A 24591-nucleotide genomic window follows, 5' to 3' on the forward strand; every position below is an offset into this window, starting at 1 on the left:
TGGAATTAGAATAAATCTTGATTCCCATTTCATACCACATGCAAAAATTAGTTTGAGATGGATCATAGTCCTACAAGCAAATAATCTATAGTGCTTCTAAAAGAAAACATCCAGATACAGTTGTGATCTGGCATAGGCAAGTTTTTTTTTTTTAATATTTTATTTATTTATTAGAGAGTGAAAGAGAGCATGTGCCCACAAGCTGGGGGAGGGGCAGAGGGAGAAACAGGCTCCCGCTGAGCAGGTAGCCTCATGGGGGACTTGATCCAGGACCCTGGGATCATGACCTGAGCAGAAGGCAGACGCCTTACCGTCTGAGCCACCCAGGGACCCTGGGCAAATATTTCTTTGATAGAACAAAGACATAACCACTGCAAGTCAATAAATTAGATTTTACCAGAATTAGAAGTTTCTGTTCTTCAGAAATTTCTTTTTTTTTTAAATTTTTTTTAAAGTTTTTTTTATTTATTTGACAGAGAAAGATCACAAGTAGGCAGAGAGGCAGGCAGAGAGAGAGGAGGAAGTAGGCTCCCTGCTGAGCAGAGAGTCCGATGCGGGGCTCCATCCTAGGACCCTGGGATCATGACCTGAGCCGAAGGCAGAGGCTTTAACCCACTGAGCAACCCAGGCACCCCCGTTCTTCAGAAATTTGTTAAGAAAATAAGTAGCCAAACTATAAACTGGGAGAAAACTCTTCATAGTTTATTTATCTACAAAAGCCTTTAACATATGTAATGAAGTACAACACAAAACAGAGAACCCAATTAAAAAATACATGTTAAAGACTTAATGCATTTCACAAAGGAGGTTTGGAAGTAGATAATAAGTACATGAAAAATATGCTTCACAGCATCAGTAGTTAGAGAAATGCAAATTAAAACCACAAGGAGAAACCATTTGCAAATGAGAAAACTCAGATTTCCCACGTGTGTTCAGGGAAGCACCCAGTTCAGTGTGTTTCTTCCCTGGGAGTATCCTTCGCTTCTCCCACAGAACTTCATTTTGACGTTTCTGGTCACCAGATGTGTGGAGGGGTTTTCCCACCACAGTAAGCACGTGTCCAGCACCAGCTGGGGATCCTGTGGTTTGCTTCAGTTCGGACACTGTGCAGGGGCGGCATCAGATTGCACGGGTCCAGGCTCTGTCCCACCAGACTCCCCCGCTCCCTGCTTGAGCCGCCAGCCAAAGCCTCTTGTCACCTGTGCTGGCGAGTTGGCTAGAGACCAGAGGTTCCAGCAACCCCTTGGGGTTCGATTGCTTGCTGAGCAGCCCACAGAACTCAGGGTAGCACTTAGCTTTACCACTTTATTCGAGGACGTGATAGAGGGTACAGATGAACAGCCAGATGAGGAGTACAACGGATGAGCCACAGGAGGCTCCCGAGCACCAGAACTTCTGTGTGGGTGTATCCACCAAGCCGAAAGCTCTTCCCGCTCCTTACTGTTGGGATTTGATGGAGACTTTGTCATGTAGGTACGACGAATCATTAACTCCATTCCAGCCTCTCCTCTCTGGAGGATGGCGATGAGGTATGACTGAAAATTCTAAAGTTCTAATCTTGGCGTGGCCTTCGTGGTGACTGGTCCCATTCTGGAGCCTTCCAGGATTGTTAGTTTAGAACGAGAGATGCTGCCAGTGTTCTTAACCACTCAGGAGATCACAAGGGTTTTAGGAGCTCTGTGCCAGGAGCTGGCGGCAGAGACCAAATACATATATTTTCTATTATCTGACATTATTACACACCCCCCAGAATGGATAAAACTTGAAGAGCCCACGGTATGTTAACAAGTGTGTGGTATAACCAGAATTCTCATCTTTTATTGGGAAGCCCACAATGGTACAACCACTTTAGAAGAATCTTTGATAGTCACTTGCTAAATTAAATGTTCAACTACTCCATAACTCAGCAATTCTGCTTCTTGATATTTACCCAAGATAAACATGTCTTCAAAAGACTTGGCTATGAATATTCACGAAAACATAATTCATAGTAACCCTCAAACTAGAGACAGCCCGGGTGTCCAGTGATGGAGGAATGGATAAACAACTTGCGTATTTTTCAGTTAAGTACTTTTCAGCAATATTGATGCCTGCAATCACATTGGCAAATCTCCAGATGTGCTGAGCAGTCAGGCCTAAGAGAAAACAGCTTCTTTTTATCTGTATGAAATACCAGCCAAAACGGACCTGTGCTGGTTTATCTGAGGAGGGGACTGGTGAGAATGGCTCGAGGGAGCCTTCCAGGGTAATGGGATGTTCTGCATCTTGTTAGGGTGTGAGATACAAGTGTGTGTGCATTTGCTGACTCAGCCAACTGTATACTTAGGATTTGTGCATCTCACCATTTGGAAATGACACTTCGATTTTAAAAAAAGCCAGAAGGGTGCCTGGGTGGCTCAGTCAGTTAAGCATCTGACTCTTGATTTCGGCTCAGGTCATGATCGCAGGTTTATGAGACTGAGCCCCACACTGGGCCCCACACTCAGCTGAGAGTCTGCTTGAGATTCTCTCTATCTTCTGCCCCTTCCCCAGCTCATGAGTGTGCTCTCTTGAAAGAAAAAAAGAAAATCTCCAAAAATAAAAAGCCAGAAGAATAACAGTAAAACTTATGTGTATATCATTTACTTTCATTAATGGTACCTGTGGTTTTCTGTCCTTGTTCTCAAGGCACCTTTGTATTTCAACAATTGATAAGTGTATGAACACTGTTTTTAATTTAGCTCTTAGGCCCGTAGAACAATATTGTGACAAATTTTCTTTCTGCCCACTTGGTTTCCCTTGTCATGATGTTTGAAACAAGCCTAGAGTGAAATTGCTGAGAAGTTACCGGGTATCATCCGGGATTAATCTGTAGCATCTTGGACTCACATCAGGGGTGGTGCACCCTGGTAGTTGGAGGCCCCAGAAAAAGTGTGGGAGTGTGTGAGGGGCACCTAGCCGCTCAGTTGGTCAAGTGTGCAACTCCTGATTCTGGGGTTATAAGTTGGAGTCCCATGTTGGGTGTAGAGATTACTTAAAAAAAATATTAAAACCTTAAAAAATAATTTGCTAGTGTTTCTTTTCTTTTTTCCTTTTTCCTTTAAAAGATTTTATGTATTTATTTGAGAAAGAGAACGAGAGAGAACATAAGCAGGGGGAGGGACAGAGGTAGAGGGAGAAGCAGACTTCCCGCTGAGCAGGGACTCCCCCGATGTGAGACTTGATCCCAGAACCCTGATATCATGACCTGAGCTGAAGGTAGACACTTAACCAACTGAGCCACCCAGGTGGTCTTTTTCTTTTCTTTTCTTTTCTTTTCTTTTCTTTTCTTTTCTTTTCTTTTCTTTTCTTTTCTTCTTTTTTTCTTAATACAGAAAAGTTTAAAGAAGAAAACCAAAATGCCCTATAATCTTACCATCCATATAGTTCATGTTACCCTTTAAAAAATGGGTAATACATGCTTCTGGTAAGAGAATTCAGTTGGTACAGAAAGTTATAAACTAAAATATGAGCTTCATGCCCATCCTATTTTTCTCTAAAAATAATACCCCATTAAGTGTAATATGTCCTTAGAGAAAAACTGTTCAAATACCAAAATATATAATAATTGATATAAATCCTTGAAAATATTTATACAAAAAGCAGTTTAGTACATTACTTTGTAGCTTGGTTTTTCACTTAGTAGATCTTGAAGAAATTTCTAAATTAGCAATATCTTACTCATTTTCAGAAGTCAGTTTATGTATCTTTCATTATGTTTGTGTAGGTGTATTATGTATTTAATGAGTTCCTTACTGATAACCATTTATTTATTTTTAAAGATTTATTTATTTGAGGGAGAGAGAGAGAGCAGGAGTGGAGCGGGGAGGGGCAGAGGGAGAGAAACTCAAGCAGACTCCGCACTGCGCACAGAGCCTGATGCAGGGTTCAGTCTCAGGACCCCGAGGTCATGATCTGAGCCAAAAACAAGAGTTGGATGTTTAAATGCGCACCCAAGACGCCCCCAGGTTTTATTTTTAAGTAATCTCTGCACCTAACCTGGGCTCGAGCTTACAACCCTGAGGTCAAGTTTTGTACGCTCCACCAACGGAGCAGCCAGGCGCCCCATGAAATGTTACATTTTTTTGATTACATATGTCCTTTCCTTCCTAGACTGACAGTTTTTGGCCCTATTTCTGCCTTAGGAGACTGGAAGTAGCTGTATCTTCTCAACCTTGGCACTACTGACATTTTAGCCTGGATAATTCTAGTTACAGGAGGCTTGGCCTGGGCACTGTAGGATGCTTACTGGTGTCTCTCGACTCTGACCCCCAGCTGGATGCCAGTAGCAATCGCCTTTCCCAGGAGTAACAATGCAGATGATCTTCAGACGTTGCCCCATGACCCCTGGAAGTGCAAAACTGCCTGTGGCTGAGAGCCATCGATACAGAGAAGCATTGCAGGTCCACACAGATGGCTGCTGGTGCCTTTCTCCTTGCCTAGGAGCTGCTGAAGTCAGATGCCAGGGTTGTGTTCCTCCATATCTTGGATTTTGAATGGATGCAAAAGGACGGGGAGCTTAGGGGATGGTTACAGGGGTGTCTCATAGAGTCCAAGGAGTGAGTGCAGTGAAGCTTTGTGAGAAACTGCCTTGGTAGCTGTCAGAAACCAGAGCAGCCCTGTATACATTCCCTTGTACAATCAGCAAGTGTTCGTTGAATGCCTTCTGTTTGCTAGATACTGTGCTGGGCACTGGGTATGTCATGTTGGAAAAAGGAGATGCTCCTTACCACTTCATGGAACTTGAGGTTTAGGGGTGACACAGCAAATCTGTGTGTGCATGTGTATAATTACCAATAGTATACATGCTGTTGAAGGAAAAGGACCAGCTGTAAGAGTGTATTAAAGGGGCTTGATTTAGAATGGAAGTGGTAAAGAAGTAGTCCTTGAAGGCTTCTGAACCCCGAGTAGGCTTTTACTAGATCTAGGGAAGGGACTGATGAGTGTTCGAAGCATACATATGTAGGGTCGCAGGATGTCAAGGCGGGAAACATTCAGTTCTTCATGGAACCGAAAAGATGCCAATGCGATCAGGGGTGATTTAGGGGTGGAGAGGTAGTCCTGGGCTAGATAATGTGGGGCCTTATAGGTAAGGAGTTGGGATGGCATTCAGAGTGAGTGGGAAGCTGTGCAAGGATCATAAGCAGGCGAGTGACACCATCTGATACTTCCCAGCTAAGAATTCTGACTGCTATGCAGAGTATGTGTTGGAGGGAGGCAAGAAAGGAATTCAGGAGTCCTTTGGAGGTGATGTGGTAGTGTTGCTGGGTGATAGTGACATCAGGTTGATGACAGTGGTGATAGAGGGAAGGATAATGACATCAGGTTGATGACAACGGTGATAGAGGGAAATAGACATATCCCAAAGGAATTTTGATGGTAGTATTCACAAAAATCAGTAACAATTTGAGTGTGGATGGTAAAGAGGGGATGATGTTCCCAGTGACTTCCAGAATTCTGGGTTGAATGATGGGTTCAGTTGCCACTGTTGAAATGAGGATGACGGGTGTGGGGCGTCTGTGGGTGAGAACACAGAAAAGTAAGAGGTCAGCTTGACATACATTAAGTTTGAGATGCCCATGAAATATCCTGTTAGGTCAAGGAGATAATACTGCATACACTCTGGTGTTGGAAATATGACTCTGCTGCCCAGAGGAGAGGGGAGATGGGAGAGTAAAGGTTGAGAATTGTGAGCATGTAGATGCTAATGTTGTCTGGGAGGAGTGTATCTTGATGAGGGAATTGGATCCAGGGCTGAGCCCCCAGGAAATCTAGCATGTGGTGGTTGAGTAGGAGAGGAGCTGTAGGCAAAGAAAACAAAAATGCTTGAGAAGTGGGAAGCAGATCATTAGGCGTGATGTCATAGAAACCACACATTGTTTCCAAGGGCAGGTGGGAAAGGATTATGGTCAGCTGTGTCTACTGCTCTGAGAGTCCTAGGAAGGTGGCTTTCTTGGTGCCTCCTCCGGAGATAAACTTTTAAGAGCTCCGATTCCTTATATGCTAGCAAGAAAGGCTTTTACCCACCAGTGGAGAGTGGGGCCTGGGCAGGGAAAGGATCTTAAGAAAACTTGTAACCTGTTGGTTGAGGGTAGCTTTCTTAACTTTCTCTATAAGAAACGTGGCCCAGAAAAACTCTCTAAGTGTAAGCTGTCAGTACAGCTGACCCACGTTCAGCTCGAAGGGACCGTGCTGTCTATAGCAGCAAGATGCAAACATGAACGCTGGTCTCACACTCTCTACTGTTACTCTCTCCCTTAGTGGTAAGATGTTGCTGTCTGCTTCATAAATCAGTACTGCTTCAAAGCGCTGCGGATTTGTGTAATTAATATCTCCTGTTCACCGGATATGAACATCAGGATTTGGAAATTTACATTTGGAGTGTTTGAGCAACTCTTCTGGGCATCTGTCTGTCTGTCTCTCTCTCTTTTTTCTTAATTCTTCCCTTTGCCTCATCTTAAATCTGAGCAAAGATACTCGTTTTGTTAGTAGTGCCAGGAAGCAGGCAGTTTCCATGGCAACCGACAGACCGGGTTTACTGTGGAAATTTCCGGAATTAACAGAGCTGCATTGCAGAAAGATGCATAAAGCAGTATTCATCTAGAGATCCCAACAGTACGGACAGAGAAGAACAGTTGCAGTGGTGTGCAGGGTATGTTATGTGTTCTGTTTATTTTTCTGTCTAAAGAGGATTGCGAGTTACATATATAGATATATGCTGAGGAGAGCATAGAGCAGCCTGAGGCATGTTTGCTGTATGCTGGCTTGATGAAATCGAGGGTGCTTAGGGGAAAAGGAGGAATAAATAATTTGGAGAGAAAGACATGTTTGATAGCATTGGGAAGAAATCAAGAGTAGGATAAATGAAGAAGAATGTGGTAATGAAAGAAGGGGAGAAAACACACATCAAGCTAATTAGATAATAGAAGGTTCTGGGCACAAGGAGACATTTATCAAAGGAAGATCTGTAGGCACTGGCAGGGTTGGGGAATCAGGTTCTCATGTCCAGGAAGAGGAAATGGGCTAAGGTAATTAGCTGTTACTTGCTAAAGGATACGTAGATGGGAAGGTTGCCTAAGGCTTCGAGCTTTGCTGCCTCTTAGTATATTTATTTGCCGGCGAGGTGAGAGAGCCACAGTGGGTTATCAGACCCCTGTTTCCACTGCCTGTTGATTTGTGTGTTGTGTATGTCAGGGGGTGGGTGAGTGGGGGTTAAGAAAAAGCCAGAGATGGGTCTCGAGATTAAATTCTAGAAATAAAGCTATCAGATTTGGGTACATGACTGGAATTTCTTTTCTCCCAGAGAATATTGTAAATTTGAAAGAGGAAGGATACGAAAAATCAATAGGTATGACGTAGATCATTTTAACGATAGATGTCACTTAGATCATGTAGGACTCAAACCGCAGCTCGGGAGTCAAATGTGGCCTGCTGCTGGGTTTTGTAAATAAAGTTTTATTGGACCATAGCCACACCTGTTTGGTTGTGTAGTTGCTACAGAGCCTGGCTGGCAAAGCCTAAAATACTTACTATCTGCTTCTTTACAGAAGAAGTTCGATGACTCGTGGTTTAAATGGTGTATTGGATTCCTGCGGCTGCTGTAACAAATTATCACAGATTTAGTGGCTTAAAACAACAGAAATGTATTCTCTTGTAGTTTCGGAGGCCAAAAGTCTGAAATCAGGGTGTTGGCAGGATGAGGCCTCTTCCAAAGGCTCTGAGGAGGATCCTTCCTTCCCTTCCAGCTCCGGTGTCTCCTGGCTCTTCTTGGGTTGTCGTAGCATGACTCCACTCACTGCCTCTGTCTCGCTTGGCTTTCTTCCCTGCATCTCCCTGTGTCTTGCTGTGTCTCTGTCTCCTTTTCTGTCTCTTGCAAGGATGCTTGCTGTTATATTTAGGGCCCAGCTGAATCCAGGATGACCTTTTCTCAAGAATCTCAATTATATCTGTAAAGACAAGGTCACCTTCTGAGGTTCCAAATGGACAAATCTGTTGTTGGGGAGGAGGGGCGCGGATGGGGTCCCAGTTCAGCCCAGTGCATGTGGTGTTGAAGAATTGGGTTTTGGCTTCTCAGACCATGTTCTGTGTCAAGAGTAGCTGCTAGCTCCTGGCCGGTGTCCTTTGGAAACCTATGGAGCATATGCTCAAGTAGACTTGACCTGCTGGAGAGGAGGTTACACTCACTTTCCAAGGACAGGGTGGGACAGACGCAGTTAAAATCAGAGCAGACAGCCTCGGGGATGTGGGGATGTGAGCACAAGTAGCAGGTTAGAGGTCGTTGTCCCAGGGTATCACAGGAGGAAAAGTACCAGAATATTCATGGGAAACTGAGAAAGGGCAGGGTCTGATGCCTCAGACCAGTCTCTCCTCGGCTCCCACCCCCAAAGAACAACACAGGGATTTGGCATTCTAAAGAAAGACAGAGTTTTGAGGAAAGAGACTCTTGTCTAGATTAGGGCAGTGGGGAATACACGTGTGTTTCAGAATCAGCAAACTTCGTAAGCTGTGCAGGAGTGGTGGCGCAGGACGTGCGCAGCCGCAGACAGGTCTGGGAATCTGAGACTTGCCCCTGCGTGGAGGGGTCTGTGTCATGGTGGGACAGTACGAGCTGCTGGCCTGGGCAGGAGGCGTCTGTGCTCTTCTCCTCCTGTGACTGAGGCAGTAGGCATCCGTCCTGGTTTCCCTGGGCTGCTTCCTTCAGCACACCGGGGTGTGTTTGGGAATGCTGGAGAAGTGTTCATGCCATGGTGAAGAATCAGGTGGTAGAGGAGGGTCTACTGCATCTTCCAGCGTAGATGCAGACCTGCAGGGAAAACCCCTATATGCTGTCCTATTGTCCATAGCCTCACCTGTGCCCCTTAGGAGGAAACCTCTCACGCAGACTCTGGGGGGATAATTCTCTGAAGAGTCAAGCAAAGATGGCTACAAGTGGGTCCCCATTAGGGTTCACCAGGAATAAGCAGCGCCAAACCAGCCTAAGACACATTTAAAAAACAATGGCGGGAACAAAAAACCCAAAACACTGCTGGGACTGTAGGTCAGGACTTGGCCGTGGACTGGGTGTTTGTTGATCTCATCATCCGTGGGTACTGAGGAGGAACACTGGGCCCAATCCAGGGTTTTCAGGCGGAGTTCCCTGGAGGATAAGCCTGGATGAAGTCTTTATTTCTTTTCTGATTGCTTCCTGTTCGTCTCTCACTGTGTGCGTCTTAAACACCAAATTGAAATGTCCAGAAGCTGTGGGGATGAAAGTTTTCTTCTTTTCCCCTTTCACAGAATATTTTGCTTATGAACTACCACACATGTTAAATTATATGCTTCAGCTTAGATAACTTCATAGAAAGATTCAAATTCAACTGCAGTTAGATTTTAACTTGTATTTTTCTCTTGGCATCTAGAGTACACACAAGGAAATAGAATGAGTTAAGGTTTAAAGCATAGACTGGTATTAAATTAAACTGGTTTGATCATGGTTCATCTAAGCTAAAACTTAGGCATTGTAAGAGGTTCAGAAATACCCTTGGTTTCAGGTAGGTATATTATATAAAATAGCACGTGTTCCTAAGTGTGTCTGTTAATAAAATTTATTTCTATAAAATCATCTTTTCTCATTGACTCGTTTGGATAAATGTCCACCCCCCCCCCCCGAATAATAAAAGTAAGCTTGAGAATGATTCATAGTTAGGTGTTTAAAAGATAATTCAGAAGCTGCAGGTTGGGAATGGAAAGTAGTTAAGACTCTTGCTTCTTACTTGCTTCAGGGACTAAAGTTCTGACTTTGTAAAAGCAATTTCAGATTTTTAGTACAAAATGATGTAGGAGGAGTAGTAGTATCCTGCTGAAATATTTATTAAGAAACAAGGACGAATATATGAAACCCAGAAAATAAGACAATTTGATGCTAAACCCTATATAGGATCTCTGTAGGAACAAAGAAAAATTTATAGAGGGTTTCTCTTAAGAGCATTTCTATAGACCGTGGGAAGAAAGGTGGCCTCTTCAGAGCCACTGGTTTCAAAGACAGAGCACCTTTACCCCTTGTCTGTCCTCCCCCTCACTGGTGACTACCAGAAAATAACCGTGGGACAGGATGGGAGGAGGGAGGCGGGATGGATGCAGGCACATTGTATTTGGGCAGGGTGGTCATTCCAATAAGTGTTGTGGGTGGGCAGAAGGGTCATAGTAATGATATAAACGAAGGATTGTGTTCTTATATTTGCTCCTCTCAGTTGAAGAATACGGTATTAGAGAACAAGGAGATCACGAAAGGAGAATTTGCCTTTGGAGCAGTGCATTCTCTGATTGGTAGTAAGCTGAGCCCCGGGGGCCTAGAACTATAGACATGGTTTGAACTATAGATACGTGACAGACAAATAATTCCCTTTCACACAAGGAGAGTGAGGCCCAAAGACATTCTCTTTCTCTTTTTCTTTCTCTTTCCTATCACTTTTGTTGAGGTATAATGGACATACAATTACCTGTGCATAGTTGAAGTGTACTGTTGGCTAAGTTTTGATGTGCACACACCTGTGAAACCACCGCTGCGGGCAAGGTGGCAGACCTACCCATCACCCAAAGATTCCTTCTACCCTGCTATAGCTTTGCCTTCCAGACATTTGCTTTGTTCTTGTTTTTGTTTTTGTTTTGCATGTTCCACGTTGGTTTAATGTATTCTCTCTTTCCTTTAGTGTCTCGAACACTCAGAATACAGTAATCAACACAGTTTCGATATCCTTGTCTCCCAGTTCTAGCATCCCTGTCATTTCTGAATCAGTTAGAACTGAGCGACTTTTCTCTTCAGTTTGGGGCATGTTACTTTGCTTCTCTGCATACTGGGTGAATTTTAGATTGCAGCCAGATGTTGGGTGCCGGATGGTTTTGCATTCCTTTTTTTTTTTTTTTTTTAAGATTTTTATGTATTTGAGAGAGAGAGAGGGAGCATGAACAGGGGGAGGGGCATAGAGAGAAGGAGAAGCTGACTCCCCACTGAGCAGGGAGCCCCAAGTGGGGTTTGATCCCAGGACCCTGAGATCATGACCTGAGCCGAAGGCAGACACTTGACTGACTGAGCCACCTGGGTGCCCCTGTTTTTGCATCCCTAGAAATATTTTAAAGCTTTGTCCTTCAGTTAAATTAATTGGAAATAGTTGGATCCTTTGGGTCTTGCATTTTAGCTTTGGTGGGTGTTCTGAGTGCTCCTCCAGCCTGGGTATTTCCCCTCTAATCCTTCTGGATGGTTCTTCCCTGACCTGTATGGTTTCTTTGTAAGAGTGCGAGAACTTTGCAGGAACCCCAAGGAGGGTTCTGCACATATCTGTGGGGTTCTCTTGTGCAGCTCTCTCTTATCTGGTACTCTACCTCTCGGACTCTAGCTACCTTGGTCTCCTCAGGTGCCCAGAGCCACCTCCCCAACATAGGAGAACTGCCAGGATCTCCCTGACCCCCATCACAGTCTGTGGGCCCTTCCAGACAGGAAGCTGGGGCAGTTACAGGGCTCCCCTTGTGTGTTTCCTGACTGTTGGCTGTCGGCGTTCACTGCTCTTTGTTGTCTGGTGTCCAGTGTCTTCACGACCGTCTCGTATTCTGTCTGTTTTTTGTAGTTGTTCCCAGCGTGAGAGGAGGTCTGTGTGCTGATGCTGTGCAGTAGCCCAAGCCCAAGTGCCACACGGATCCTCCTTGTGAGATGGGAGCGGGAATTAGGGAACTCGGGAGCCATAGCCTCATGACTTTGAGAAAGAGCATCTCTGAATGTGATATTTTGCAGCATTCCTAATACAGTAGAAGACATCATGGTGTTTATAAAAAAGCATTGGCAGATTGTGCAGAAGTGGATAAATGGGGAACAGGATTACTGATAGGAGGATAGAGGAGAAAAGATGATTGCCAGGAAACTGGAAACGCAGCGGTGGCATGAAGTCTCTATCACACGCGGAAGCGAACGTAAATGATACTGCGTGACCGCAGAAGAGAAGAATGGAACAGAGTAATAGATTTGAAAGTATACACATTTTTGAATTTTCTAAAAAAGATTTTATTTATTTCAGAGGGAGAGAGTGCTGCATGTGTGCACGTGGTGCGGGGAGGACAGTGGGTAAGGGGCAGATAGAGAGAGAATCTCAAGCAGACTCTGGGTGCACACCCAATGCTGGGCTTGATCTCGTGACCCTAAGATCATGACCTGAGCTGAAATCAAGAGGCCAGTGCTCAACCAACTGAGCCATCCAGGCGCTCTCTAATTTTTTACATGTTTAAATTCATAAATAGAATGGGGAGGTGGGCAGCACCCTGGAGAAATATTTACAATGCAGGACCAAGAGTCAGTCTATCTGTTAATAAAGGACTTCTGTCCGAAGCAACAACGGCAAGTGCTGGGCAAGGAGGACTGGGGGTGTTCCCTCAGGCAGTTAACCCACGAAGAGCCACGTGTTCACGGGATGGCGAGAGACGTCCGACTCTAAGGGTAAGAAATCAGAATGCCACTTTAAAGAGTGATGTCACCCTTCTCGCCTTTCAGGTCAGCGTGAGGGAGAAGGTGCATGGCCTGGGCCCTGTGGGCACCCACAGCCAGTGCCCTGACTCGGGCCAACCGGCCGTGCAACATGGCAGTAACTGTGTGGACCAGGTCATGGCTAATAGGTCAGAAACAGACTAGGTGATGTCTGTCAGGCAATAGGCGTGAGATCTCATTTTGTGCCAGAAAGATACAGAGGGTATATATGCTGAGCTGTTGAGAGCAGTTTGTTCTGGATTATGATTGAGTTTTCTGTTTTTCCTTTTTAGTTTGTGTGGCTTTAGTCTGTGTGACATTGTCTGCTGGGAAAAAGAGGTTTGAGTACTTGTCCTGTTTATGAATTAGCGTAGCCGAACACTGGGTTTAGCAGAGAGGGGGTGGAGGGTGTGGCTAGAGCTGCCCCAGGTAACCTTGGCTGTGTCAGCTGTGACTCTTCAGAAAATAGGTCCACCCACTTGTGTGCAAACCCCTGGGCAGCTTTATTTACATAGAAATTTACATACATATTTATTATTTACATAGAAATAAGCTTTTCTCGATGACCAGTCTGATGAGTGCTCTGAACATTATGTCACAGTGTTTTGTTTTTTTTGGGGGGAGGACTCTACGGGATTTCAGAAATTTATAAATTAGTCTGGGTCAGTGAAAGGATGACAGCTAAAACACAGTGGCTCCGAGTCAGTGTTCGCTAAGGAGTAACAGGACACATGGGTCATTTCTCTTCAGAGGATTGGCCATCAGAGAGGGTACAGAAAGGACTTCCATGCTGACACGTGGGCTCAGAAATTACAGTTTTGGGGTTTTCTTTTTTATAAGTTTTTTTTTTAAAGATTTTATTTATTTATTAGACAGAGATCACAAGTAGGCAGAAAGGCAGGCAGAGAGAGGGAAGCAGGCTCCCCACTGAGCAGAGAGCCCGATGCGGGGCTCCATCCCAGGACCCTGAGACCATGACCTGAGCCAAAGGTAGAGGCTTAACACACTGAGCCACCCAGGTGCCCTCCTCTTTTAAAAATAAATTTTATTTATTTTTTGGGTTTTCAGGTAACAAGATAATCCCCTGATTTCAAAAAGTAATTTGTTTATCGAATTATATTTTAATAAGGTCTATATTGCATAGATTCGACATTCTACCCATCATTTTGCATGTTTTGTAAAAAAAAAAAACCACACCTATTCCACTTACTTGCCATGCCCGTAGCATCTGTGTCCGTTGTTTCTTTGTGTATGTTGTTGCACACAACATACACAAAAGATTAGGTATGGGATTTAGATGGGCCATAAGAAATCAGGGATACCAGAACTAAGGATTTTATTCCTGTTTTTGTCCTGTTTGTAACTGGCCTGTGGGTCTGAAGCCTGTCGGCATCATTGGCCCTCAGCCATGAATTGCTCATAGCACTTCCCAGTCATCGTGATGACCAAACTCTGGCCTGTTCCCTCCCTCCCCACTACTTGGGGATGCTGGATACCTCCTTCGTTGACAGTTCCTGGGAAGTATAATGGTGTTACAGACTGTATTAAGTGGAAATGAGTTAGTTTTCATATAAACAACGTGAAGACAAATGACGGCTTAAATAAGACAGTTTATTTCTTTCTGTAGATGCAGTCTGGAGGTAGGCAGGCCTAGGCTTGGTGTAATGACTTCATGGTCTTCAGAGTCTAGAGATCTTCAATATTTTGCTTCCTCATTCTCAGTATATGATTTTCCTTCTCAGGGGCCTTGAGGGTGGCTGGAACTCCAGTCATCACCAACATTCCAGGCAACAAGGAGAAGGGGGGAAAGAAAAAAAGAAGGAAAAAAAAAAAAAAAAGACCTTCCTTCCAGCTGAGTCAGCTCCTTTTAAATACCCCATTTATATTACTGCTTCTTACTACAAGGAAGTTTGATTCTTTGTCAGCTTGACCCATCATAACAAACTACAGATTGGGTGGCTTAAACAATAGAAATTCATACACAGTGGTTCTGGAAGCTGGGAAGATCAGGGTGCTGACATGGTGGGTTTCATTCTGAGGATTCTTCTCTTGGCTTGTAGGTGCCGCCATCTTGGTAGGTGCTCACGTGACCTTTGTGTAAGTCTGAGGGTGGAGGAGAGACTCCACTGGGAACAGCTGTGTGGTGTCCTTCTTCTAGGACACTAATCCTGTATCAAATCAGGGCTCCATCCTTATGACCTCATTTAACCTTAATTACCTCCTCAGAGGCCCTGTCTCCAGTAGTCACTTTGGGGGTTAAGGCTTTGATGTGAATTTTGGTGGGAGGGGTGAGGGCTCAGGCACAGTTCATTCCATAGCAGCTGGGAAGTACAGTGTGTTAGTTGCCCCAGCAAAGGATGATGACCTTATCAAGAAGACGAGGATGGGTGTTGGGTGGCAGCTGGCTCAGTTCCCCATTGGACCATCAGGTGCTTGAAGGTGGAACCCTATGGAGCATTCACTGAAGGCAGCTCAAGATACTCTATAAAATTATCCACAGAGAACTGGGAAAAGGAGAGAGATTTAGAAGTAATTGCTGATAAAACACAGCCCCTGGTCTCAAGAAAGATATCCCAGAGAGAAGTAAGAGTGTAGCTAATGGCAGTTTTACATTGCTGCTTGCTGGTCTTTACATTTTCCCAGTCTTCTTCATGAGTCTGTTTTCTGCTGTTCATATATTTTCTCTCTAGGCCTGCTATTTAGTTTAGGACAGAACTTGTGTCTTAGGACAGAAGTTGCCACCAGCAGACTGCACATAATCTCCTTGTTGCCCTTGAGCCCCTTGGTGAACTTTTTTAGAAGTAGAATAAACCAGGACTTTGAAGTTACAGGTATAACTCAGGTCACGAAAGTGTCTTTTGTACTTCTGTGCACTTCTGCAAGGGGGCTGAAGGGAGTTGGTTGTAGGTTATTGGGTCATTGCAGAGCTCTGAAACTCATGGCACCTGGAAGCTCTTATGTCACATGGAAATCATTTATTCTCTCCAAACTCTAGAATTTGTATGATTGGATTTCGTTTTCTTATTGTCCAATACTTTGTTAACATTTTTGAAAATTTGGGGTTTTGGTTACATAGAGGTCTAGTAAAAAATGAAGAAGCCTCCTTTCGATTTGTGTTTGACATCAGTTGGGAGAGATGTAGTAACCAGATATAGGGAGATGACAAGATTTTCATTTTTTTTTTTTAAAGTATTTATGTATTTATTAGAGAGAGAGAGAGAGCGCACACTCATATAAGCGTGGGGCTGGGTGGGGGAACAGGGAGAGAATCCAAGGCAGACTCCTACCTGCGGTGGAGCCCAAGGCATTATGACCTGAACGTGAGCCAAAGCCAAGTCAACCGAACCAAGATCCATTGTATTCTTGATAAAATTGGAAATGTAGCTCAGGATTTCAGGCCAGAATATTTCGCTAACTCCTCCTGGCCTCAACATAATTAGACTTACCATCCCTTCCTTGGCAGCCTCTTATAAAAGGCATGACAGAGGGACAGCCAGAGCATCTGTACCCTCTCTGCAGGACATCTAGCCTCAAAAGAGAAGACTTGAACCGAGCGCGTTCAGTTTCTTCTTTCATATTCACTGGTCAGGCAGTAAGGACTCAGGTGAGAGACCCGATCCCTCTCTGTGGAAAGATGACGCATGGGGGAGACAAGTGTCCCCTTAAGCTCTAAAGAGGAGAGGTAAGCTCTAAAATCTTTCTTTCTTTCTTTCTTTTTTTTTTTCCCAGTCATTCAGGTGGCATCCCTTTACAAAGGCAGGGAATAGAGTCTTTTGAAAAGGAACGTGGACATACTAGCTGCAGGGGACATGGACCCAGCCTGTTTACGTTAATCAGCGCCTCTGCTAGTAAGACGCAGTGTGTCCATGAGTTGATTTTCCAAATTTGACTCCAATCCATTAATAAAGTTGCTTGTGTCTGGTTTTTTAAGATTTAATCCTTTCTGTTGGTGTCTGTAGAGTTCACCCAAGTTTATTACTGCCCTGAAAGTTCTACTTACCTTTCTATGAGAGAAAATATTTGAATGGTGACATCAGTTGCATCTGAACAGCTTCCCAGGTGCTAGTCTCCATCCCCCAATGCTGCTGTTGGAAATACTGTGTTCATCAGAGGTGCCCTTGCAATCAGACTTGTGATCTGTGGGCATTAAAAGAATTAAGTGTATAGCTAACTTTTAAACTAGAATGTGTATCATTTGATAGTCTAATTCCAAGTCCAATTATGACAAAATCCATTCTAACTTGTTTTCATATTAAAGACCTCTAAATCCAGAGGAGAATGTTACCAACTTACTTAAGGACTTTTCTGTATACGTGGTTAGATATGGGGCTGGGAATTGCTCCTGTGTGAGATTTGAGCGAGTTTGAGACTTGAAACCTCAGTCCCTTGCTTGTTTCTTGAATAGAGCCCAACAGAGGGAATGGGGAGATGTCTGGGTTAGGAATTGCTCATGTGGAACACTTAAGAAACGTTTTAGAAGGACAAATGAAAGAGTAAATATAAGGTCTTAGGCTGAACTTAGTTACGGATGAGGCAGAGGCATTGGAGGTAACTTATAGGTTAGTGGAGTTGAACTGAGCTAATTTTCAGGTAAGAAATTAATAATGAAATCTGGGAATTTTTGACCCTTTCTAGTAGAAGTAGCACTTAAATCCTACTTGACACATTGGCCCCAAGATAAAAAAACTACAGCCAAGGTTTTGAACACTTAGTACAGTTGCCTCAGTGGTTGACTACTCTAATGTAATGGTAAACGGTCAGGTCAGACTGCATCTCTGTCCAGTCCTTCTTTGGAAGCCACTGGGATTAGACTAATTCTTAAAACAATGACTGTGAAATTGGATTCGATTTCACAGGAAAGATCTCCAGCCTGCTGGAAGTGGAGACTCCATGAGCTAGACTCCATCATGCTTCATGATGGCATAACCATAGCATGTTTTTCTGTGACTTTCACAACTTTTTCTGTTAAATGAGAAGATGGACTCGGGAATAGCCTCGTTCTGCTGTTCATTTTTTTGTTTCAGCAGCTTTACTGAGATATAATTTACGTACCATACAATCTACCCCTTACACTATACAGTTCAATTACTTTTCCTATGTTCAGAGTTGTGCGTCTGTCACCTTACTCAGTTTTTGAACATTTACATTAGCCCAGGAAGATAACTCACTTCCCTTAGCTGTCAGTTTGTTCGCTTCAAAAAAAAAAAAAAGGACCTCATCCAGAAACTACGCAGCCCATTACAATAAGCCAAGCTATTCGAAGAGATATTCCGTGATTCTAAAAATTGATCTTGCAGCAATAGTTAATATTACAACTTGTTATTCCGTGGTTTGTATGGTAGTGAAATGCTTCATATCTCAGGAAGGCTAGCAACAGACGCTATCTAACGCAACGTATTCATGGCAGTGACATCCTTTGCCATATTCTGTTGGCTAGAAACAGGTTGCAGGTCTTGTCCACACTCAGAGAGAGGAGCTTACACAGAGCTGTGAACCCCAAGGAAATGCAGCTCACGGGGAGCACCTTAAAGCCCATCTGCCACGCCCCAGGAATTAGTGAATAATGTGAAAATGTTGCTTCCAGTTTGCACGGAACTTAAACTTTTTTCAGCTACCCTCACTAATTGGCTGGTGCTGTCTGTTTCACCAGTGATTAAACTGAGTCACAGAGATGGTGTTTACATGCTAGTGATCATAGAACAATAATTATTGCAAATGAACTCCTTTGTGTTAGGATATTTCTACATCATGAAAAAGATTGCTAAGAAAATTAGTCACTAGGGTCGACTGGTGAAAGTATGTTGTAAACAGAAAATAACTTGTGTGAAAACAGCTGGTATTACGACTTACTGTACCTGGGAATCCGGCAGTCGGAGTGCCGGCTTACTACCTGGTTATTTGAACAAAGTATATAAGTCTTTGAGCTATGACCTTGAATCATGGTTACTATTAATACTAGTAAAGACAGCAATTCTGGGGAAATGATTTTGAAATTCTGGATATTTTGAGAGCCTTAAAAGTAGCTACAAAAAACAGTTCTGCTAAACTGAGAAGACATATCTAAATTTTGGAAGAAGAAAAATAAATAACCAAGCATGTAAATTTTTCTTGCTTGTATTACTGGATCAGTTTTTTTTTTTTAATTTTTTGAACTTTGTATTTTTTATTAACATATAATGTAATATTAGTCCCAGGGGTACAGGTCTGTGAATTGTCAGGCTTACACACCTCACAGCACTCAGCATAGTACATACCCTCCCCAATGTCCATAACCCAGCCACCCTCTCCTTCTTCCCTTCCCCCCGGCAACTCTCAGTTGTTTTGTGAGATTAAGAGTCTCTTACGGTTTGTCTCCCTCCCGATCCCATCTTGTTTCATTTTTTCCTTGCCTACCCCCCAAACCCCCCACCTTGCCTCTCAGCTTCCTCACATCAGGGAGGTCATATGATAATTGTCTTTCTCTGATTGACTTATTTCGCTCAGCATAATACCCTCTAGTTCCATCCCCGTCATTGCAAAAGGCAAGATTTCATTTCTTTTGATGGCTGCATAGTATTCTATTGTGTGTGTGTGTGTGTGTATCACATCTTTATCCATTCATCTGTTGATGGACATCTAGGTTCTTTCCTAATAGGCTATTGTGGACGTTGCTGCTATAAAATTCGGGTACGTGTTCCCCTTCGGATCACTACATTTGTATCTTTAGGGTAAATATTCAGTTTTCACACTCTAGTTTGATACAGTTCACTCCTACACATTGGTGTCGTGGGGCAGGGTAGGGGCGGGAGGGGGACGGGAGGACAGAGAGAGGGATGAGATTGTTTTTATGTCTTTCGTTGGATTTGCTTTTTTACAAAGCATGGTTACAAGTTAATGTGTTGATCTCCAGGTTGGAATTTTGGAGATGGTTTTTTAATTTAATGAAAATCCATAATGAGATTTTTGTCCACGCATCATTTGGTTTTCATCTCATTGCTCTATCTAGGTTGAAGGGTTCAGAGTTGATTGGTACATGACAGTTTTTCTCTTGGAGGCAGCTGGCCATTCATTTGACTACCCCCTACCTTAGCGTGGCATGAGCAGGAATACGGCAGTATGTAGGGTCCTATTTCCCAAACTTTGCCAAAATCACCTGGGGATCTTTAAGAATACTGTTTTTGTTTTTTTTGTTTTGTTTTGTTTTTTTATTCCTGCCCCCAGATACTCTAATTTAATTGCTATGAGATGATACCTGGGCATCTGCATTTTAAGAATCACACTAGGTAATTCTAATATGCAACCAAGTTCAGGAGCGGCTGTCCTTAGAATGGAGGGCCTGGGGTTATTATTATCAGGTAAGGTAGGATAAGAACTGTTCGGAAATGAGGTTCGTAGCTCTTGGGATTTTGCACTTGGTAACACAGTTTTGCACAGTTTGGAAAAGATCTTGTATTTGGAAATGAAAACTGGTCTACAGAATTACTTCCTTCAATAACTGGAAACTTGGTTTTCTGAATCACATTAAAGCTGTGTTTATTGACTCCCTGAGTTTAGGCCTTTCTTAATGAGTTCAGTGTGTAAAAAACCAAGACGACATAAACAAAACAACTTCAAAAACCTGGAGGTCAGAGGGTGTTAGCAGCTTGAAAAACATTTTCCCACGCATTCATCAGTGCTAGCTATAAGAAAAAAGTCAAAACCTATTTAAAATGTGGAAAAATTGCTTCCCAATATTTTAACAGAGAGAGACTGAGAACACACAGCATTGAATCATCAGGAAAACTGAAGATCTCCCCTGAGCAGCACTGGGATTTCACTGCGGAGGACTTGAAAGACCTTGGAGAAATTGGACGAGGAGCTTATGGTTCTGTCAACAAAATGGTCCACAAACCAAGTGGGCAAATAATGGCAGTTAAAGTAGGTGATGCCCGTCATTCTTTTTGGCACTTTCCTCCATTAGGTGCGATTTCTGGGTGCAGTGCTATCCCTATTGTTCTGTTCTTGCTTGTGTGGTAAACACGGGTGTTTGTAAGAGTGTTTCTCCAAATCCTCTGAGGGTGTTTTGTGCAATGGTTGTCCTGTCGGTGGCACGTTTGCTATTGCCCCGGAAACGCGAGTGTATGAAGTGCGCATGTTCACTGCACTTTTGGCGTGATGCATTAACGTGTTTTAAACTTCAGGCCCTTCCACTGCCAAGGTGAGTTCAGGCCGGGTGGCTGCACCCCTGGGAGCAGGGCAGTGCTGCACTGAGCCAGGCGGGGAGCTGGAAGAAGAGGCAGTGCACTGGGTTGGGCAAGGTGCGGGGCTAGGGCTAACAGCAGTCTTACTGAAGGTTTCCTGGAAACCACGCACATGCTGTTGCCACTAACCTCAACCTTACTCGGCCCTGACCGGCTCGGCTCCTGTTTGTTTATTTCGTCTCCATCAGTACTGCCCTGTTCCCCGGTTGGAAAGTTGTATCGACTTGCATACCTTGTGATAATGCTGTCTCCTCCTGTCCTTACTGTGAGTGCCATGCCACGTAATATGTTTGTTTAAAAAAAAAAAAAAAAGAAAAGAAAGAAAGTCAAGAATGGCCAGAAATGGAGATCAGCCCGTAGACTGTACCTGGCAGGCTGATGGGGGTACCTGTTACAAATGGATGGTCTCCATCCGACGCCCGTGGGCCCATGTAGCTGTAATGTGTTTCATCTGTTTGTTTAGATGCTGAACAGACGTTTGCTGTGTGTAAGATGTTACGGGAACATCGACAGTGTTGGGGGTGGGAGTTTAAAAAGAAAAAGGACAAATGAGATACAACCATTCCCTTGTCCAACTTAAAGTCCACAGGGGAACCAGTAACACCTCAGTTTACATAATTGACAGTCTGAGCTAGTCAGCTTCCTGTCAGCGCCCTATCGGGAGAGTTTGTCACAGTGACCTGACAGGGGAGGAGCCTCAGTTTCGTAACTGACTTTGGGAGTGGATTTGTATCGCATTAATGTGAAATGCTATCTGTGCTGAAGTTTATTGTGAGCAAAATGTTCCTCTCTTTTTGCCTCTGTCATTGTTGAGCATTTCTGTTTGTGGGGTCATATGAAACTGAAGGGAAATTAATGATGGGGAGGAAATTTTATGATGCTCCTTATGGGTTCTTAGCCTTGTTTTTTGGTCATAGTTCTTTTGCAATGTGCTGACACCTATAGGCTTTTTTCTTAGCATGACTCATACGGAGACAAGATTTTGCCTAGAACTGGGGGACCTCTACAGAAGCACAGGCTTAAGCCTCTGTTTTGCATTATCTGTTGAAATAAAATAGTGTTTTCCTTGCAGTGTGGAATGATTTCCCCATTTTTTATTTTATGCCACTGCAGTGTAAGTGGAAAGTCATTTTATTGGATGAGGATTGCATTGCCCTTATGTACTCTCTGCAGGTGATATCTGCTGTTCCTTGGCTGGGTCTTAAGGGAGAGCTAGCCTATATAACTAAAGTTCTAAACTTTCTTCCAGATACTAGGGAAAGGACTTGTAAATAATTATGTACTGCTTTTTTCAGTCTGTGTTCTCTGCTTTACTATGTAGATCAATATCGTAATCTTTTTTCGTTATCTGGATAGACTTGAGCCATGGTCAGTAGGTTTTCAAGGTAAAGAAGGAACGGACTTCATTGTGACTTGAACAAAGGTTTTTTTTTTTTTTTAAAGATTTTATTTATTTATTTGATAGAGAGATCACAAGTAGGCAGAGAGGCAGGCAGAGGGTGGGGGGGAAGCAAGCTCCCTGCTGAGCAGAAAGCCCAATGCGGGGCTCGATCCTAGGACCCTGAGATCATGACCTGAGCCAAAGGCAGAGGCTTTAACCCACTGAGCCACCCAGGTGCCCCAAGAAAAGTTTTTCTTAATTTGATTTGAACTCTGTAATGCTTACTTGAGTTTTGAAGGAATTTAAGGGCAAATATAGGAAATTGCTGACTTCTACTTGTAATCTGACCTTATTTTGAGAACCCTATTAGAATGCCTTTAAAATCCCAGCTGTTAAGAAGTACTTCTGAGGTGGTTGTAGGACCTACAGATTGGTAATGGTCACATCTGTACCTACCAGTTGATACTGTCTGTTTTGTCGATCCCCTGGAATTCTTGAGCCAGCGTCTTAGTTTAGCCTGGGGAGGGTGGTGACAGGACGGAGCCACTGACATGTTGGTGGGGCATAGCATTGGATTCCATGACATCGTATGATACTCAAAGAGGGTTTCTTCCTTAATACACATTAAGGTTTGATACCAATTTGATGATAGATGATGTCTACTATTTTTATTTTTTTAAAGATTTATTTATTTGAAAAAGAGAGACAGCACAAGTGACAGGGAGGGACAGAGGCCAAGGGAGAACCAGACTCCCGCTGAGCAGGGAGCCTGTTGAAGAACTTGATCTCAAGATCCTGGGATCATGACCTGAGCCAAAGGCAGACGCTTAACCTAGACTGAGCCACCCAGGCGCCCCTACAGTTTCTAAAGATGTGTCTTGTTGGTCTCTGAAAAAGCTTATCCTTTTGTCACACCTGAGAGTTTGTTCCTTTATCAGGTAGGCCCATGCACCAGATTGATAAGTACATACACACAGGCAGCGTGTGGTTAAGGACTCGAGTTGACATTTTCCGTGTAGACAGTTTGATGACTAAGCACCCACCGTGTTTAGCTTTGAGATAAGAACTATAGAGATTTAAAAGAATGGGAGGTAGTGGTTCACACTCCCGTGAGTTTTCCATTGTTGTTGGTAAAAGGAGGACGCACTTGAAGCTGTTCTATACCGGTGTTTTAATATACACTTTAATAGGGCAGGATTACTTGATTAAACATTAAGTTTATCTTAGAAATACATTATCCTTAAGATTTATTTGTAGTATCTGAACAAAAGTGAACTGTGGTATTAGGCTGATTTTCTTCTTCTTCCTCATTTTTAGTTTTGAGGGAGCCCTTCCCCAGTTTTATTTTGTCACATGGAAGAAATGCTTGAAAAGATGATTTGTTAGTTACCAGAAACAGTGATCTCCAAGACGTAACTTAAAAATCGGTTAAGATCTAATAAATCAGATTCAGCAAGGTAACACCCAGCATATGTAAGAGTTGTACTTAGACCAGTTTCATGACCATTGGCCTGAGGACAGTTCTTCAAGCTGCCAGTGAGGTTCTCTGCATTAGGCCCTAAGACAGGAAAGATTTTGAACCCTCAGTTTTAATTACACACGTCTGGGGAAAGAAGTCTGAAGTCTTCTTCGAGTGGGAGTGTTATGACTGATTTACCGAACTTCTTGAATGACTGAGTCATGGGGCTGCCAAGGACAAAGCCATTCCTGCCCTAGGATCTTCTCAAAGCTCAGGAAGGACAGCCTTCTGCTCTGATTGGGAGCGTCAGGCTTTGCTCAGCATCCTCTGCAAATAACGTTTATTTAAGGTCCCATTTTGCATGACAGTGGAATAACCAGGGAATGATGATTACGTTTCTGGGCTGGGGTCAGAGAAATTGGGAGCTGGGAGAAACACCCCTCAGAGTCTGGTCCACAGATGATCAGAGTCAGCATGACAGAGCAAATCCGGGATGTAGGAGTAAAGCATTAGGAAGAGTGGCTTCTGGCCGCAGCTCAGGCCTCTGTCCTGGAGCTGAGCAGTATGACGGACGCAGGCTGCTGACAGAGGGAGCAATGAGCCTTCAGGACCTCACTGCATGTCCTTCACCTCACCTTGCCTGTGGCATAAACCATGCACCCACGCTAGACTTCCAGCTTCCCTGCTGTGTCCTAATAAACCGTGTCCAGGTTGACTCTTGAAGGTCTGCTTGTGTCTGTCTGTGGGCTTGTTGGCAGGGGAGAGTAGAAAAGAATGCAGATGAGAGGGACTCTGAGGGGTGCAACTGATGCCCCTAAAGATGGAAGACTGGGATTGGTACTTAGAGGGGGGACCCTGGAGCCAAGGCCAGTGGAACGGATGGCGGGCAGGTCAGTGGGGATGCGAAGGTGTGTTGAGCTTGTCACTGTTGATATTTATGGATGAGCTTTCAGTCTTCTGCTTGAGCAGTCATCTCTGTTAAATCCAAGAGACAGCCTGGCTGTCTGAGGTTAGGTGCTTAGGTCAG

General features: G+C 43.8%; 1 protein-coding gene across 2 annotated transcripts in view; it reads left to right on the forward strand.

The window, feature by feature from the left end:
- The window catches only part of MAP2K4 (mitogen-activated protein kinase kinase 4), a 126648-nt gene that overhangs the window by 45173 nt on the left and 56884 nt on the right, over positions 1–24591 (forward strand). For both annotated transcript variants that reach the window (XM_032840061.1, XM_032840062.1), the window contains one exon: positions 20227–20401. In XM_032840061.1, coding sequence (XP_032695952.1) covers positions 20227–20401 — 175 coding nt within the window. The remainder of the gene's footprint in view (positions 1–20226; positions 20402–24591) is intronic.

Source organism: Lontra canadensis, unplaced genomic scaffold, assembly GCF_010015895.1.
Source record: "Lontra canadensis isolate GAN:19392208 unplaced genomic scaffold, GSC_riverotter_1.0 scaffold110, whole genome shotgun sequence".
Classification (NCBI taxonomy): Eukaryota; Metazoa; Chordata; class Mammalia; order Carnivora; family Mustelidae; genus Lontra; species Lontra canadensis.